The following is a 19,829-nucleotide window of genomic DNA, read 5'->3' as shown; positions in this document are numbered from 1 at the left end:
TGACCACTGTGTCATACATTCAATCATTCATCTCATTATCTGATAAAATGAGCCGGAAGTCTAATATGTATGTGATTTATTAATGCACACTAGTGTGAAACCCATGACCCATCTAACCTGTTACCTGTCCTTGGCAACGTAGTATACAGTTGTCTACGTCCAGTAATAGGATTCCACAAGGAGGATCAACAGTGTTTTAAATCTACACATATTCTGTTGAATTAGAACACATCAGAGAAATACTAGAGCTGTTACCCTCTCTTCCTTCTCTCTTCCCCTCAGGCATATGTTCCTACTCTTTTACTTTTTTTTTTTTCTTTTTTGAGCACAAGTAGTTTGTCCTAGAGCAGGGTGGGTGGTTAAATGGCCTGAGATAGCCTATCATGTCACTGATTTGCTGCTATGAGTGTATTTAGGGACATAGTCATTCTGCATCACCTGTCCATGCTTGTCACTGAGTTAGAGTCGCTTGAAGCTCAGGACACACCAGTACAGAGCAGGCAAGTGACACATTCACTCTAGAGAGAATAAGGAAAATTTAAAAGGAAAACAGAAGCTAACCATTTAGAAACTTATGCATGGAGTCAGATCACTAACAGTGGGAGTAGAAGCTATCCACACTACCCACCCCCACTTTCTTTATCAACCCCCAAGAACATTTGTTCCCTGCAGTGTCTATGTGTCTATGATTTGCTTTGCAAGGGTTAATTAGAGGGCCCATTATGCATCAAATTAAAGGCTTGGCTGACTGAGAGTTCCTTTCAGAAAGGATTAGGGTCTCTGATGAGGCTTTGATGTAATAGATGGAGCTGTTCTGCTCCTTCATGTTAATGCAGGGGCCTTAGGGACTCCCCAGGCTCTCTTTGGCAGTTGATTTCCCTCGCCTAAAAAATAAAAATATTTTATCATACAAAAATTTAGTGCTTGAACAAGACTCTGTATTGGCCTCCCTGGTGTTCATTTTTTGGTCTAAATGCAAAGGCACAGCACTAACTGGCTTCCTTGGGTGACCACTTCCTCAGGAAGAACTGTCTCTCCCAAGAGCAAAAGGAGCAATCTCTTTGGCTTTGTAGATCATCACCTTGGAAAGTTCTTTTTTGTCAGAAGCTGGGCAGAGGGATGGCAGGTGACAGGGTTGGTAGTGGTTTGTATCCTCACAAACAGGAACCAAGGCAGCCAATAGCTGTGCAAAATCCTTATTTGCATAAGACATTTACAACTACTTTTTTTTTGGCCTTGCTGCAAGGCAGGCAGGATCTTACTTTCCCAGCCAGGGATGGAGCCCCGCCCCCTGCAGTGCAAGCACAGGGATCTTAACCATTGGACTGCCAGGGAAATCTTATATAACTCCTTATTATCTGACAGTATTTTCTCCAGACTTTTCAGTAGTAATTAGGCTGGGCTTCCCTTGTGGCTCAGCTGGTAAAGAATCCGCCTGCAATGAGGGAGACCTGGGTTCACTCCCTGGGTTAGGAAGATCCCCTGGAGAAGTGAAAGGCTACCCACTCCAGTATTCTAGCCTGGAGAATTCCATGGACTGTATTGTCCATGAGGTCACAAAAAGTCGGATACGACTGAGCAACTTTCACTTTCACTTTAGCTTGTTAATGAAAACCTGATTTAGCTTATTTTCCCCAAATTGACTGAATATCATCAATAATATTCATACAATTGGCAATCAACCAGAGAAGTATTTAGTCAATTTAAATATTTACCAAAAGAACACATGTAAAAGAAAGGGCACTAAATATGGGTAGACACAATGCCAGCAAGACGACTGAACTAGGCCATTATCTTTCTTCTTAATCTAATCCTCCTCCCACTTCCACTATATACTATAGCCTGAAATTTTAGTTGGAATCATTATTGCCATCATTTAAGAGCAAATGTGACTGTCCTATTGTTTTCATGTCACTTATGAAATAAAGCCTTTGACTGTGTGGATCACAGCAAACTGTGGAAAATTCTTAAAGAGATGGGTATACCAGACCACCTTACCTGCCTCTTGAGAAATCTGTATGCAGGTCAAGAGGCAACAGTTAGAACTGGACATGGAACAACAAACTGGCTCCAAATTGGAAAAGGAATATATCAAGGCTGTATATTGTCACCCTGCTTATTTAACTTATGCAGAGTACATCATGCGAAATACCAGCCTGGATGAAGCACAAGCTGGAATCAAGATTGCCAGGAGAAATATCAAAACCTCAGATATGCAGATGACACCACCCTTAGGGCAGAAAGCAAAGAGGAGTGAAAGAGCCTCTTGATGAAAGTGAAAGAGGAGACTGAAAAAGCTGGCTTAAAACTCAACATTCAGAAAACTAAGATCATGGCATCTGGTCCCATCATTTCATGGCAAATAGATGGGGAAACAATGGAAGCAGTGAGAGACTTTATTTTCTTGGGCTCCAAAGTGACTGCAGATGGTAACTGCAGCCATGAAATTAAAAGACGCTTGTTCCTTGGAAGAAAAGCTATGACCAACCCAGACAGCATACTAAAAAGCAGAGACGTTACTTTGCTAACAAAGGTCCATCTAGTCAAAGCTATGGTTTTTCCAGTAGTCATGTATGGATGTGAGAGTTGGACTATTAAGAAAGCTGAGTGCCAAAGAATTGATGCTTTTGAACTGTGGTGTTGGAATAGACTCTTGAGAGTCTCTTGGACTGCAAGGAGATCAAACCAATCAATACTAAAGGAAAACAGTCCTGAATATTCTTTGGAAGGACTGATGCCGAAGCTGAAACTCCAATACTTTGGCCACCTGATGCGAAGAACTGATTCACTGGAAAAGATCCCGATGCTGCCAAAGATTGAAGGCAGGAGGAGAAGGGGAAGACAGAGAATGAGATGGTTGGATGGCATCACCAACTCAATGGACATGTGTTTAAGCAAGCTCTGGGAGTTGGTGATGGACAGGGAAGCCTGGTGTGCTGCAGTTCATGGGCTCGCAAAGAGTCAAACACGACTGAGTGACTGAACTGAACTGATGTGATGTTCCAGTCCTTTTCCCACCCTCCCAATCTCGCCTCCTCCTGACTTTTGAGTTGCTTTTGATTGATAGGCTAAATTTTTTTAGCCATCTTCTTTCCTTTCTTTGCAATGAACAGCACATAGTAGCTTGGCACATTGCCTTTCTTCTCCTTGATGGATGTCAGCATCTGGATGCTACATTCAGCATGTGCTGAATCAAGGGACTTAACTGTATAAAAATTCACCTAGCTGCTAGTAGATATAAAGCCTAGATTAAGATCAGAGAACTATGTGTTTCCTTGGCCACCCAGGGAGAATGTTTTTACTTGATGGTTCTTTGATACAAGATATCAGTTGGGATTAAAGCATGTTATTAATATAAGAAACAGCCCTATGAAACCCATGGCCATGTTTATTAGAGGGAAATAATATTCATTACATTATATGAAGTCATTTCTGTGAAAACCCAGGAAAGTTGTAAATCTCTAGTCTCTTTACCAGTCAACAGCAACATCATCTTCATCATCCTTCTTCAAGCAGCTGGTCTGTTTTTATATAGTGAATTTTAAGAATAGAGAACAGACTGTGTTTTCCCTTTCACATTGGCTGCTTGAGAGCCTGGAACCAAATCTGTGGCCACCTCTAACAAAGTGGTTTATTTGGTATTCTAATTCCTATTTTCATTCCCTAGTTTCCCCTTTGTTTTGTTTTTCTCTTCTGCTTTTAATTATTTTTATCTTGCCTTACTGCAAGATAATTTTATTTTATTTAAACACATGTTGTTGTGAGATGCCTTAAATTATTTCTAGACCAAGATGAAATATTAAAAATAAATCGTATCTGATTGTGGGAATTTCAAATGATGCAGTCATTTTGGAAAATAGTCTTGTGTTCCTCAGAAGCTTAAACATAAAGTTATCATATGATCCAGCAATTCCACTCCTAGGTATATACACCTAGGAGGAATGAAAACATATGTCCACATACAAACTTGTACACAAATGTTCACAGAAGCATTATTCATAGTAGTCAAAAAGTAGAAGCAACCCAAATGTCCCTCAGATGATGAATGGATAGACAAGGTATGATATATCCTTACAATGGAGCATTATTTAGCAATAAAAAGGAATGTTGTGTCGATACATGCTACAACATGGATGAACTTTGAAAATATTTTGCTAAATGAATGAAGCCAGTTACAAAAGACCACACATATTATATGAAATGTCCAGACTAGACAATCCATATAAACAGGAAGTAGGTTGGTAGTCACCTGGGACTAAGGAGGTTGAAGGGAAATTGGGAGTGACTGCTAAAATATATAGAGCTTCTTTTGGGGACAATGAAAATGTTCTAAAAATTGATTATTAGTGGTTACAAAACTGTGAGTATGCTATTTGAATTGTATACTTTAAATGAATGTACTCTATGGTATATGAATTATGTCTCATTATGTTATTATAAAAGTGATTTGCAGTAATCAACTGTAAATTTTATGGAGTAGTTTTTGCTGCTTTTCTTACACTTTTAATTTTCACTTTGTGCCAGACATGTGCACTGTAGTTAAATTCACTTATTTGCAGTAGAATCTGTAGACTTGTTTGGAATTGTGAGAGTAAAGATGGCCTTCTCCATAGGATGCAAATAAATACTCTCTCTATTTGGGTCATTTGACCCACCAGGTAAGGCCTGAGGTTGTTCAGCAGCAAGTTCCAAGCCTGTGGGCATAAAGGCTGATATTCTACTTCCATTCTTCCTTGTTTGGGGCTTGTCTTTGTAGACCCTCTCTCCTCTACCTTGTCATCTTATTCCACCTGGTAGTGAAAATAAATGAGCAAAAGTGGTCAGGGAGAAGTAAGAGAATAACTAAAAGATGTGGCATCATTGCAGGCAAGGAAAGAGAATATTTTAAGAAGGAGGAGCAAATCAGTGGTGGTCATCAGTGAACAGAGAATAGAATGAGGAGAGACCATTGAATTGGTAACTTAAAGATCTTTGGTTTTCATCAAGACAGATAGTAATTGGATAGTGAAGGTAAAAAGTAGATTGTTATGTTCACAAAGATTTAGCTACAGGTCTGTCCTTAGATTTAACTTGGTGTAAGATTCCATTGATGGTTCTTTCTTTTTTCTTTCCATACTCTTGACTTGCCTTCAAGTTCCACAGCTACAGCCATCATTTTTCCCCTCATTTCTTTAATTCAGACTGTATGTTTCCTAAATGGATCCCTTCCCTGCCTACTTCCCTCCCTTTAATTTACTTTCTAGTATAGTTCCAGTTTGTTTTTTAAAGTAATTGTGTTATCTTGCTGTTCAAAAAAGCCACTTCAATGTGACTAAGAAAGAAAACTCAAACTCAATGGTATGATCTTCTAGGTTCTACATAAGATGTTCCTGGTCTCACCCCATCTATATTACAATTGTATTATTCTATTCTACTCTGTTCCCCATATGAGCCAATGGACTTCCATTCCTACTGTGTTCTGTACTAGAGTGCTCCTCTCTTGTATTTCCGGTCAATATTGCTTTCCTAATTTAAGACCTAAATATCACCTCTCCAGTGAAACACTGTTCACCTAGCTAGAATTGTTTACTTCATCTGAACCACTCTAGTGGTTACACTTTTTAGCCTTGAATTCTTGTTATTGATGTCTATATCCTATTGCTTGTTTTTAAGTTCCATAAAAGTTTACATCTCACTCCAGGCATCTTTTCTTTGAAATACTTGGTACAGTGCCATTCACAGTAAATACCTAGTAAGTGTTTGAATGAATCAATGAATTTAATCTCACTTGGATCTCTGAATGTTTCTTATGTGTAAGTTTGGCGTTATCCCAGAAGATAAATTTTGGGGGAAGGCATATATCTTCTATTTATTTTGTACTCTCCTTGCCCCCCACTCCAGCCTTGGAGTAGTCCTACCTGTAATGGTCATGCACTATGAAACTGGTTGTTCTTTTCTCATAGGGAATGGCTGGGTACTGTCCATTGCCTCCCATTCCTCAGAAAAAATGCATACAAATAAGAATTATGGATTTAATCCCAGACAACATGGCAAGTAGGATCAAGGGAAAGATTAGAATTCATACATTCCTGGCACTTAAACCTGGACTAAGAAGCAGACCATAACGGTTTGTCAAAATGGAAATTGATTTTTGAATCAAAGAAATTAGCCAGACATTCAAAAACAGGAGTGCCCAAAGGCTTGAACTTGAAAATGCCAAAGTTCTTTGCTTTTGCTGAATTGTCAGGGCCTAAAATTCTCTGTTTCCTCAGAACTTTGAAAGTTCTGATTAGGACATCTATCAAATAGTAATTTTATCCTGAGTGGTGGGAATAACATTGAGAAAAAGTAGGTAATTAATGGGCACGTGTTAAATTATTCAAATTATTCAAATCTGACTCAAGGAGCCATTGCACTTTAACCTTTTTTTTTTTTTATAGCACTCATCCTGCTTGGAATTGGATATGCCATTTTATCCATGCATATGCCATGCTATCTTCCTCCAATGAACTGACTAACTGTATCCCCACCACCTAGTACAGTGGCTGGCCCCCAGAGCTGGCATTTATTGAGTGCTTACTATGTACTAGGCACTGAACATTGATCATCTCATTTACTCCCTACAATGACTTGATTACAATTTTACAGATGAAGAAACTGTGGCCCAGAGAATTGAATTAACTTGTGTATCATCATGTACTTATATGAAGTAGTTAGGTTTGATCCTAACCCCTGACTTTTAACCTTTGTACATTACTGCTCCAATGATTGGCACCCCAGTTTTTTTAAATGAGTGAGTACATGTGTCATGCTTGAGAGAATAATAGTGATTAAGTATACTGTCATTTAAATAAATCAACTGACTATTTAAAATATTTTAAGATTAATAATAGTTTGGCTATAATAATATATGTGTTATATGAATCTAGTTATATGAATAATTAATGTAAAGATTAATATCTTTTTAAAATGAACTTTTTGCTCTGACTCACTGACATTTACATAACCATACTTCCTTCTGGGCTCAGCCATAACTTCCTTCTTTGTTCCTCATCTTCCTGACCTGCTTTAAGCAAGTATTACCTTAATTTCTACCGGAAGCAAAGACCTCTTAACAGAAGCCAGGGCCCACATCTGGTTTCCTGGCTGAGTTTAGGGCTGACCTGTGGCCAACCTCAGCCCCTCACAGAGGTCCCAAAGGCAGTGGCTTGGCTGTTGCAGGGGAAGTTCAGCAGCACTTGCAGCAACAGCCAACTCCCAGATACTTGGGAAGCCACGGCCTGCGAGATGGAGCCCTCAGAGAACTCCCATCTCCCAGGACTACACCTTCCCCAACCCTTTGAACCAGATGGTGGGATCTGAATATGGATTAATTGTCCAATAAACTTGCTGGAGCTGTGCGATGAAGTAATGGTTCATTTTTTTTCCAGCACCCTGACTGAACCATATGGCCAGAGTTACCTGGAGAAATATTTGTTTAATTGCAAAGTATCGATACTTTTCTGAATCAAGGAAGAAAGAAAGAAAGAAAAAGAGGAGTGAGAAGGTGGTGACTTGGGCCCTCTGGTTTCAGTCCTTAAGACAGCCTTAGTCCTAAGACATGGACATGGGGATCTTTTTTGGTGACAGCATGTCCATTAGAGGGTGTGCTCACCCCCAGTCTTTGCAATGTGGAAAGCACAACCAAAACAGAAGAAAGAAGTGGAAACAACAACGGTAATAAGACTGCACGTCTGCCACCATCCTCTCCTTTGGCTTCTCCTCAGCTTCAGTGTCCCCTGAGCCCCCATCTTGTCTTGTTCCTCAGTTCTGGCCTGGTTCCTTTTGGTTCTTCTCCTCACTTTGCCTCTTGCATTTTTACTCGTTCTTTTGTGGTGTAGTAAACTCTTCTTCCCTCAGTCCTTCCTGGCTGTGGCCCTCAACTTGTCTGCCAGACAAGCTATGTTGAGGATCTAGAATTTCTGTTACCAATCACCTTCCCTAAGAATACAATGAATCAGTCTAGACTTTTCTAACTATTTACTATTGATTATGGAATCAGAGACATAGACGTAACACGAAGAGGTAGTTGTGTTCACAGGTGTCACGCAGGCCACAATCCTGGGTCATTCCAGGTTACACATGGTGGCTCTCTGCCCTAGGGCCACCTTCCCATCCTGGACCTTCCTTTTGCTTTAGGACTCTCTCCAGCTGCCATGATGCACATGCCATGTTCTTCCATTTCTCTTTCCTTCCTGTGTTTCTTTGAACTCACTCTGGACCTTTGGTGCTGATGACTTTGTCTAAAGGTGGTGCTGACTTACTCATCTTTCTAACTCTTTCCTGCCTTCTCACCCTAGTGACCTCAGGCAAGATGCCAGCTGCCCTGTGGTCCTGCCACTCTGCAATTTCTCTCCTACTTTGCCACACAGGATCTGCTCCCATTACCCATTTCATAATAAGGACTGAGCTTCCTGTTTTAAAACCCTCCATCCTATCTTCTGAGGGCTTTTTTTTTTTTTTTTTTTTTTTTTTGGCAAATACTGACTGTTTTTCTCTGATTGATAACCCTAGATCAGCCTCGCTGAGAAACAGACTTCTGGTCCTCTCTTCTCTGTTTCAGGTTAGGACCCTACTTCCCTACACTACATGTGAACTTAGTGTATGATTTCAGTTCACCACCGTGTGCAATATTTGCAGATTGAACATGAAAACTGAAATGGAGCTAAGTCTTCCACCAAATGAGATTTGGTTTTGTTACATATGGATGTCAAGTTTCTCAGCCTGCCTTCTTTTGAGGCATTAGTCATATTTGGAAAATGCCTGTGATTGTCATAGTCCTGTCTTCCAAAGTGGAAATTTCCTTCCAGGACAGCACCATGGGCTGTGATATTTAACCTGTAATTAGTATACCCTCTGGAGGATTTCTTCTTTTCATGCAGAGGCCTCTTTTTCACTCAGGCTTCTGTCTGCCGATGATACAGACTACAGATGCAGTGCATCACGGGGCAGGGAAATGCTTGCTCAGATCAAGAACGTTCAGCTACTCGGTAACAACGGAAACATTTAACAACCTAAGTAGAAAGCCCACAAGAAAACAGCAGAAAGTATAAAAGACAGCATATTAAAAAAGAAATGAGAAGAGACATAAATCTCAAGTTTTCGTCTAGTTTTGTCCCAACATGTGGAACATAATTGCTCCCTCTTCTGTTTTTGTCTCCAAGTTCACCAGTATTTTTAGTTTTTGACTTTTCAGCTGCTTTTATCAAGTGTAGTTTAGTCATCAGTAAACATCCATTCGTGACTCTTAATAAATAGCTCCCCCTTGAAGGCACCTGATTCTTTAGTTATGAAATGTCTGTTTACAGCGACCAGGCAGGTGCATCTTGACAGTGTGATCATTTGGGAACAAAAGGAACACAAGCACTGCCAGCTCCAGAGCCTGACACAGAAGTCTGACCTTGTTTCTTGTTAAGAAATGGCTCTTTATTTTCCCCCTGATTCTGGCAGAAGCCAGGCTGGGAGATTGCAGCAAATGGCTGCAACAACCTGTGTTTAATGTGGTGACACTAATGAATTCTGAGAATTAATCTTCAGCCAAGAATGCATGATGGAAGGTACTAGAATTTCAAATTAGGTAATGGATTAATTTCTTTCAGGGCTGAAGTTTGCTTCCTTTTTCTTCTGGTGAACTTTTCTATCATATTCAAAACCACCGTCCATGGCCTTGTAAATCCAGGTAATACATCTCATGGTAGTTTTAATTTTTTATTCCTTTGTTTTGTATCTTAGCACAGAGATAATCACACATAAATCCAGATTTTTAAAAAAGAGTTTTAAAACATCTGGAACTGAAAGAAAAAATTACTTACAACTTTGGGGGGAAAAGCAGTATTTCCTAATCCAGTCCTTGTTCAATTTCTTTTTTCCAGAGTCAAAGATTCTGGGAAGAAGTTATCTTGGAGAATGTATTTCCCCAGTTTGAGACCCTGTCTTCTGCAGAAATGCAGCCTACAGGTATCTCAAACATGCTGGTGAAAATTAGGGGCTCTGAGTGTCTCCCCTCAATCAGCTGAGATGAAGACTCAGCTGTTATTTGCAAAAGTCTGGTACTAATTGCTCACAACAGAGCTTCCAAGGATGTCATTTGCAGGGCTCTGGTTCCATTGATACAAAAAAGGATCTGTGGCCAAGTAAGTTTGGAAACATGGACCTAAACAAAATTGAGTTTTCTTTACCTCCATACTTCTAAGAACATTTAATATGCTCATATGTACTATGAAGCTCTAGATTTACTTGATTTAGGGAATCACCAGTGTTTCCCAACCTTTTGACCAGAAGACTAGTTTCATTTTTCAGTGGAATGTCTCATGAGTCTAGTGTTTCACCCAACTTACCTCACATTGGCCAGCCCCTATATTCCCACACAGAGGTCAATGTATTATGCATGTTCTTATAAAAACTGTTGAATCCCAGGCTGGGAGAAAATATTCTGCATCTGGAATTTGCAATCCCTGGTTTAAGAAGAAATCCTGAAATGAATAAGCATATTATAACTTCCTTAGTTTTCCATGTTTGTTCTCCACATTGTTAGAGGATTTAATCATGCTATAAAAAAGGACATGGAGTTCTTATGGGTCTTGACTGTCAACTCTATCTATATTAATCCACTAAATCCCTGCCTGAAAGGAGAATAAGACAGAATGACAAGCTGACAAGCATAGTGTTATGGGTTTGGGGCACAAAATTGCAACATCTTAAACAATAAAGAATATTCCCAAGTAAAGTTGGCAAAAGGACTTAAGTGAAGAATTGTTCTTAGACATTCAAAGGAGGCAGCTTAAGAGGTGAATGTCAACGTTCTGGTGGCTTCCTGAGTTCCTAACTACACAGCTTGCCTAATCTGGCTTCTTGCATTGCTGATCCAGTTTCCCAACCTGGAAATGTCTTCTATATCTTCTCCCGGAATTGAGTTCAATTTAGTTCCAAAACTTCTCCCCAAATTCAGCTCAATTCTCATTCTCTCCACTAGGCTTACCTGACTGCTCCCCCCACACTGCAGAGTAGGGGGGTTTCTCCTGTGGGAGCCAGGGAAGTGGTCTCATCACTATCAGGACTTGGCCTCAACTTCCCTACCTTGTAAAAGCGGGGTTAGGATAGAAAATCTTGGTCCTTTAGCTCCAAAACCCTATGCTTTTTTGTGACTTTTTCATTCTAAATAATCAAACACTGGTTTCTGCTGTTTTCTATGTTCCTCTTGTCCTTTCATCTTTAAAATCACATTGTAGATCTTTGAGGAAAAGGGTCATAATTTTTTATGAATTAATATATTTTGACTGATTCTGGTTGTATAATATTTGCTGAACAAATGAAAAGATATGATTTCAATGACCTGGTATCTAGTAATGCTTGACTTCCAGCCATATCTGTTCCTAAGACAGAACTTTCTTTTATTTATCAGTAAAATAATAAGTCCATTTCATCCTGGCTATTTGCTCCCCATGAGAAAAAAGTATGCAAGAGTGTTTTAGAATAAGGCTCTACCCTCAAGGTCTTCCTGTCCTTCTCCTAAAAATCCTCCAATGCAGTTGGATATGTCACACCTCTGCTTAGCATTCTTCCCATATACACTCAGTTTCAGTTTTGCTGATCCAGTGGTATGACATTCAGCACACTTGGGCCTTCCTGAGAGAACTAACAAATAAATCCTCTTGGTCTTTCCTTCAAAGAGTAGAATGCCTACCATCTTTATTTTTTTTAATCTCCCAAGAGATCACGGATCCACTTGTTAATTTCTCCCTTGTCTGATTATCTCACTAAATTATTTATCCTCATTCCTCTTACTCGCCTTGTGATCTAGAGAAAAATCCTCTCCAAAATGCCAAAGGATCTTGTAACCTTGTTTGCAACCTTGCTCTTCCAGTGGGTGCTAAAATTATGAAAGATATTATAGCACCTTTAATTGCATCTCCAGAATCCAGCAGATACCTATTTTCATAAGGGTGGAGTATGGATTTCCTGGTCTGTCTCAAGCCCTGTCTAAGGAGCTTTGAGTACCTGGAACACTGTTCCAAGGTACCTATCCTGAAGGAGAAGGCAGAAGCAGCTCCTACTCATTTTTCCATTCACCTGCTATAAATTTTCTATTAATTGTATGCCTCTCACTTTTTGCCTCCTTGAGTTTTCTATTTAAGTATTGGCTAGTCAACAAGCAGTTGAGAGTTGCTCAGAAAGCAAAAGGAATTAATATGGTGGGAAAATCTATTAAGGAATTGCATTCCCCATGTTTGGGCATGTACTTATATACAGGTGGCATGGCTGTTTGGTGATGGGAGACAGATGTAATGTGCCCTCACAATATCCCTGGGCAGGCTTAGCTAGGGGTCCCCGCAGTGTCTGGTTTCCTATCCAGGTTGGGTAGGGGTGGTGGTGTGAAGCCACCATGTCCATCTTCAGTAGGAACTCTCAGAGAACACAGACTGTTTTTATTTTGGAAGTTTTCATATACCATCCCTCAAACCAAGATGATAAAGCCATACACCTGTATTAATGACCCCATAAACTATCCAGAAATTTCTTTTTCCCAGGTGCTTAGGGAATTATTAACATTTATTTTCCTTTGGTAGTCACATAATTATATATAGATGAATGTACATGGAATCCCAGGAAGACTGATGATTTAAAAATATGAACAGAGTGTTTTTCAGGTTTGGGCACTAATTTTTTATTTTATAAGAAAACTAATAGATACAAAAGACTCCTGGACCTATAAAATTCAAATGATTGATTTCTTCCCATAGCAAGACAGAGGTGGTATTTATAGTTGTGCAGGCAGCAGAATGGAGATAGTCTGGGTTCTTTTGGCTTTTCTAGTTGAAAGCTCCAGTTCCAATAGATAGGAAATCCCCTGAATCAATTCTAAAACCAAATAACTGGGAAATTTACCAAGTATCTTTCAGGACTAGAAGTCAAGGGATACAAAAGTAGTTTGAAGGGCAAAGATTAAGGCCTTTTAATAAAACCAACAGTTGAGGATTGTGTCTTAAATGTCTTGAAAAGATGCTCAAGGTGAGACTGAACGTTTTACCATTTGTCAGTGCATTTCATTATTTTAAATATGTTGTGTTTCACATGTTGCTAGCATGTCACTATTGGGGAAACTGAAAACGTTTATTTTATGGAGTGGGCAGAAAGGCATCTACTATTTACCCTAAGCCTCCAGTGTGAACTAAGGACTGATAACTTAAATGTGGATGTTGAAATTTCTTTCTCCTGTCAAGGGCAGCTACTCAGAATGGAAATGCGATGGTAATTGGAGGGGTATTCATCAGATTCAATTTCACTAGAAATTTCCTGTGTCAAAATAATCTTTAATAACATACAGCACACAGCAAAATGTACTGAATCATTGTTTTCTTTGAAAAGGGCATTGAATCTGAAGCAGAAAGTGGTTACAACCGTGCAGTTTTAACCAATTAACCACAGAGGAGTTTAAATGCAACCCAGTTTTTACCATTTTGAATGGACTTTTTGTTCCCCGTTTGAATAATTCCATTCCAATTCATCGGAATTATATTGTAGTCACTTCCTGTCCTGAGGTTTTTCTGCTTCTTCAGAAGGCATTAGAAATCAAGGAGTTGAATCTTCTCTGTGAAGGTTTCTTTATGATTCATTTCTGTCCTTGCAAACTCCGAAATGTATTTCCCCCACCACCAAATACTGGACATTTCATATACTAGGATTTCATTTAAATGATAATATATAATTTTATATGCTTCTAAAATAAAGTATATAGACTAATCAACTTGACCCCATTGTAAACATTTTTTTTGTAATGAAAATGTAGTCTGACCAGTCTATCTTTTCAGTGTTTTGAATACTTCAAATTAAATTCATTGTGTTTTCAATACATATTTAAAGCATACTAAAATATATTTCTGATATTTTGACTAATTTGACTAGTAGAGAATGTTTTTTTTCTATGTTCTGCTACCTATGAAAAAACAGCTATGTAAGGTTAGTGATCAGGTTTTATAAATGAGCTTTTTCTCCTCTCTCCCATATTTACAGAGAAGCCAGGTGTCTAAGATAATACTTGGACTGTTTGTTGATTTTTGTGAACAGGTGTCTCATTAAGGATTTTGAAAAGCGACCTTCGGTCACACATCTCCTCGACCACCCATTTATTAAAGGAGTCCATGGGAAGCTTTTGTTTCTGCAGAAGCAGCTGGCCAAGGTCCTCCAAGACCAGAAGCATCTAAATCCTGTTGTTAAAACCAGGTATGGTCCTCGGCATTTTTCTGCTTCCTCTCTCTGGTTATTTATAAAAAATGGCATGTCATGTGTTTTGATTTACCCAGCACTATTACTGGTAATTATCACATCCCTGCATTTCTGAGTTTCATTTACATGACATTAAGTACTCCATGCTCAGTGGATGACAACAGCAAAGCTTCGGAAACAAGCTACCCATTTGTGCTGTTACGGCTAATTTGTCTCAGAGTGGCTGAAATCTCACTCTGCCCTAGTGTTCTAGTTAAAAACCAACACACATATATATTTAATATACATGTAGATTTAACAAAATTCCACCAATAATGTAAACTGGGTGAAACCAGCCATGGCTGAGATTGTGCAAGAAATCTTTACTTGGCTGTTGCAGGCTGGAAAGCAGAAGTGTAGGCTATAAAGTGGTTTTGGAAAGATTATGAGTTCAACACTGAAGATTTTTTCTCTAAAGTGCTTTGAGCCCATTTTCTTTAGTTAAAAATTCCTTAGAAGCAATTTAGTATTTTTATATGAGTTTTCCCCCCAGATATTGTCTATGCTATCTAAAGTAACTGTGATTCCCCCCTCCTCTACTTTTATAGGGTAGATTTTTTTTAAAAAAATGTTTATTTTCAAGGGCAGTTCCTTAAGACAGTATTCTGTGGTGGTCTCTAAGAAATAGATGTTTGGTTTCTGTCCAGAGGGTGGCAGAATTTCTCTTTAAAAAAATTAAATGTGAATAAAGCTACTTCCCCAGCTCAGCAATTACTTGGTTTTATAAAACTGGCCAGGATGCAGATAAGCTCTAATCCATTATTATTAAAAGAACATTCAAAGGACTGGAGGTGAAGAAACTAAAATATCACAAGTCACAAGTTCTGGAAATATTCATGTATTCTGCAGAAAACTATTTACAAATCAAAAAGCATTAGAACTCTGGAAGCTTGAGGCATAGTTTCAAGGTGAATATATCTTGCTGATTTTTTCCCCACCACCACCAGGTTCCCTTTTTGATAGCTCAAAACAAATTTTTTCCTACTCTTTTCCCTTTTCCACTGCAATTTCTATTTCTATGGCTTGCCTACAGGGTAGAGAAATTCTTGTCACTTGGTGCCTTTTGAAGCAGTAGAATTTGTGTTTAAGCCTCAGAGAACTGAAATCTTCTTTTCTTCTTCTGCTTTTGTTCCTATGCCAGCCACCACTCCTCTACCACTCACCTTTACACACACACATGCACACACACAAAACCGCCATGAGAAATGAAGATGAAAATAAAGTACAAACCGAGGGAGAAGCAAACCCCGCATTTAAACACTTTACATTGAGTCAGGTATCTTCTTGTTTCTTCTGATTTGCTGCAGAGCAATTTCTGAAACTAAGTTGCAAAGTGATTCAGCTTTGTCTGATTTTGTGTGTCCAGATGTGTGTCCTCTTTTTAAAGATTTTTCTCAATTTGCCATAGAAAGCCAGGACTCCAGGCTCTCTCACCTCCCCCTCTAATTTCTCTTTATGTTTGTTAATTCCTTTGATGTCAAAGGCCTCATAGGGTCAAAGACCCTTCTCTCAGGGTCTTTGTAATCTAAAGTTTCACTCAGAAGTGTATGTTTCTTTGAAAAAGTCACTAAAAAAAATACCACCTCACAAATAGGTGTCAAAACTTTAAGCAGGCACTGCTTTAGGAGAAAGTAAAACTAATTCTAAAGGAAACATAATGCGTGTAATTGACACATCTTACAACTTATCCTATATTATCACTTCTTCTTAGCAGTGGCAGGGAGCTGGCTACATAGGTATTTGTTAAGCCCATCCAGAAAAATTCTTAGATAATGTTTGATGCTGGTAATTCAATATATTTAAAGTTGTGAGTTCCCAAGTTAAGGTGGAAAAAGCAAAGAATAAATGGGATAAGTGCATAGATGAGTGAGGCAAATACCCAATTTACTTTTTTTTCTGCACAGTTTTGGTAACACAGCAGGTGGTACAATGCAGTGGTTTTAAAAAAAACCTGACTCTGCCAGGTTTGAATCCTAGCTCAACCACTTATCAACAAGTTATTAAATATTTCTGTTCCAAAATTTCTTTATCTGTGAAATGGAGATAATTTTGAGAGTTCAATACCTTAAAAAATAGTTAACGTTGATAACAGAGTTAAATAACTCTGATAACGTTGATACTCAGTTGATAACTCAGTCATTGTTAGCAGTAGTTGTAGTTGAATACATTGAGATTTTTTAATTCAGAGTCCTCCATTTCTTTTGGCCTTAATCTGTGGAAATTTATCTCTATTTACTTACCAAACAACATCATGAGAATAAACAGTACAGAGATATTAAATGTTAGAAATACAAATTTCTGTCTCTTATTTAAAATCTAATTTATTCATTCTAGAGGCATTTATATGTGTATATGTGTCAAGTCCTCTGCCAAACAGAGGAACTACAAGGGAAATCAGATACAGTTCCTGATAAAGAGCTAATAGACCAGTGTGTGAAATAGACAAGAATCAGATGAGAACAGCTCCGCATGAAAAGTACCTGGATAGAAGGTTTCCTGGGGTACTTCCCAGAGTACTTGGGAAAGGAACAACCCTGGAAACTGTTGGGTTGGGAAGGTGATCCTTGAACCATCCTGAAGAACAAACAGAAGACAGTTATTCCACATGGAGAAGGATGAGCACAGAGGGCAGACACAGAGGCTGAAGAGAGAGCTTAGGGGATTTGGTGAACAATTGGTTGGTGTTGCTGGAACTTGGGGGAAGGGGATGCAAGGCAGGCAGGGGCCAGGGCAAGATGGGCTAAGGAGTCTGGATGTGTTCTTAGGCACTTGGGAGCAGCAGAAGGATTTCAAGCAGGGATGTGCTTGAGGAAGACCATTCTGATTGCAGTGATGGAATGGAGTTGAACAGAGTTGGAACTGGGAGGGTGGATGAGAGCAGATTGTGGCAATTGTAAATAACAGAAGATATTAGTTTGGTGCAAACATAATTGAAATTTTGGACCATGAATTTTAAATCATTATAACTAGGCTCAAACACATCTTTATTAATCAGAACAGGAACCATTACAGTCAACACATTTTTGCCAATGAGAAGTAAGTTTGTTTATTCCTGGAGCATAAAAATCTGCTTTGGGATTTGATGAACTCTTGGAAAGCTATTTTCTGCCTCCTGATGGTTGTGGAAGCATTTTCCCTGCAAAAAGTTGTCAAGATGCTTAAAGAAGTGGTAGTCGGTTGGTGAGAGGTCAGGTGAAATGGTGGATGAAGCAAAACTTCGTAGCCCGATTCATTCAACTTTTGAAGCGTGGGTTGTGCAATGTGCGGTCAGATGTTGTTATGCAGAATTGGCCCCTTTCTGGTGACCAATGCCAGCTGCAGGCATTGCAGTTTTCAGTGCATCTCCTTGATTTGCTGAGTATACTTCTCAGATGCAATGGTTTTGTCAGGATCCAGGAAGCTATAGGGGATCAGGCCAGCAGCAGACCACCAAACAGTGACCATGACCTTTTTTTTGGGTACAAGTTTAGCTTTGGGAAGTACTTTGGAGCTTCTTCTCAGTCCTGTCACTAGGCTAGTCATTGTGAAATCCTCTTTCTGTCACATATCACAATCCAATAAAGAAATGGTTTGTTGTTGTTGTGTAGAATAAGTGAAGACGATACTTCAAAGTGATGATTTTTTTGATTCCTGGTCAGCTCATGAGGCATCCACTTGTCAAGCTTTCTCACCTTTCCAGTTTGCTTCAAATGTGCGATGATCATACAATGGCCGATGTTGAAGTTCTTCAGCAACTTCTCACGTAGTTATAAGAGGATTAGCTTTGATGATTGCTCTCAGTTGGTCACTGTGAACTTCCCATGACTGACCACTGCGCTCCTCATCTTTAAGGCTCTCGTCTCCTTTGCAAAACTTCTTGACCCACCACTGCAGTATATGTTCATTAGCAGCTCCTGAGCTAAATGCATTGTTGATGTTGCAAGTTGTCTTTGCTGCTTTACGACCCATTTTGAACTTGAATAAGAAAATCACTTGAATTTGTTTTCTGTCTAACATCGTTTCCCCAGTCTAAAATAAATATAGATAGCAAGTAACGTCATTAGCAAAAAAAAAAAAAAATACATAAAGAAGTGTGTTTAAATGATGTATAACCTAACCACATTTCTTTGAGAATGTATTTGAATATAAAATGGCAAACCTCAACAATGCAAAACCGCAATTACTTTTGCACCAACCTTATATTACGATAAGAGTATCATCAGGATTTAGTGGTGAATTGGAGAGAGATTAGGGAAAGAGAGAAGTGTTACAGGGTCTACCCGAATTGGGCTCCTTACCCTGGTTCAGACTGCAATCAAATAGAAACTGCAAGACACTGAGAGACAAAGACCAGTAAAAAGGCTTTGCTTCCTCTTCATATCCTATCAGATGCCCTACACAGTCCATGCTATGCTGTGTACTTACAGATTTACACAAAGGTTCTAGCTTTCTGCCCAAAGAAGCATTCTTCAATAGTCCAGACAGTACTGGGCCCCTCAGCTGCACAGACTTGTTTAGTTTTGAGAGTTAATATAGAGAAATGAGAACTATAGCCTATAGGGTGGACATGTTTTACTGTTCCTGCAAAGGCAGGGAATGTTCTATCCACTTTAGTACTTTCCCAAGAGGAGAGAAAAGTTGGTATTTTCAGGGGGCTGTGGAGCAGAAAGCAGCAGAAGGCATAATGGGGAAGAACTTGGATAGGTAAGGGAAGGATCTTCTAAAGAAGGAGACATTGAAAACACAGAGAAGGTAACAGAGGAAGCACAAGAGGGGAGGATCAAGCGCCTCAGAGAAAGATTGACCTTAGAAAACACGTCTTGGTTGGGAAAGACACAGAAAGGTTATGTGATACCCAGAAAATGTGAAGGGCAGGGGGAAGAGGAGATGCTATGAGGAAATTTATGGTCTTTAGCTTTGCAAAAAAGTAAGCAAAGTGGTCTCAAAGTTGGAAATGGGCTGTGGGCTCCAGGGAAGTGTTAAATCTTTGAAATAGCCAATATGACGAATATGATAAAGAGTTTATTAAAGATGGATGTAACTATTACTCAATAGCACAGAAAACCCAGGTGGAACTTCATCAAATAGCAATGTATTTTAGTAGAATTAATCAGTGTTTAAGATAATGCATGTAGAACATTCAGGAGACCATTTGGCATTAGAACCTCTGTAAAATTGTACCATTAACACTGTCACCTTTTCCATCTATCATCTCTAGCAATTCTTAGCCACAAGAGCAGGAGGACACAAAGCAGATACTGTGGTCTTCTTCAGGTTGGAGACTGGCTTGGATAGACATTATGGATGGACATGGGGGCAAAAGAATCTGAGTAGGAGTGTATCCCTGAGGTCTTTTGGGAGTGTGGAAGAAAAGTGAAGCCAGAGTGGTTTACTGACTTTGAACATGTGTCTGGGTCAGGGGACGGGCAGTTACAATGAAGACAAAGAGCGGATGCGGTGAAAGGATGGTGAGAAAAGAGATTGTAGAGCTGAGTTCTCAGGAACCTTTGAGAGATTACTGGGAACTAGTCACAGCACAATTGTGGACAACTCCAGTAGAGGAGAAATAA

General features: G+C 39.2%; 1 protein-coding gene across 1 annotated transcript in view; it reads left to right on the top strand.

Moving 5' to 3' along the window:
* MYO3B (myosin IIIB) overlaps positions 1-19,829 on the top strand; it is a 405,543-nt gene that overhangs the window by 141,070 nt on the left and 244,644 nt on the right. The window contains exon 9 of the mRNA XM_043894526.1: positions 14,083-14,238. Coding sequence (XP_043750461.1) covers positions 14,083-14,238 — 156 coding nt within the window. The remainder of the gene's footprint in view (positions 1-14,082; positions 14,239-19,829) is intronic.

Source organism: Cervus elaphus, chromosome 33 (assembly GCF_910594005.1).
Source record: "Cervus elaphus chromosome 33, mCerEla1.1, whole genome shotgun sequence".
Lineage (NCBI taxonomy): Eukaryota > Metazoa > Chordata > Mammalia > Artiodactyla > Cervidae > Cervus > Cervus elaphus.
The sequence above is the reverse complement of the archived record's forward strand: the minus strand, read 5'-3'. Positions and strand labels throughout refer to the sequence as shown.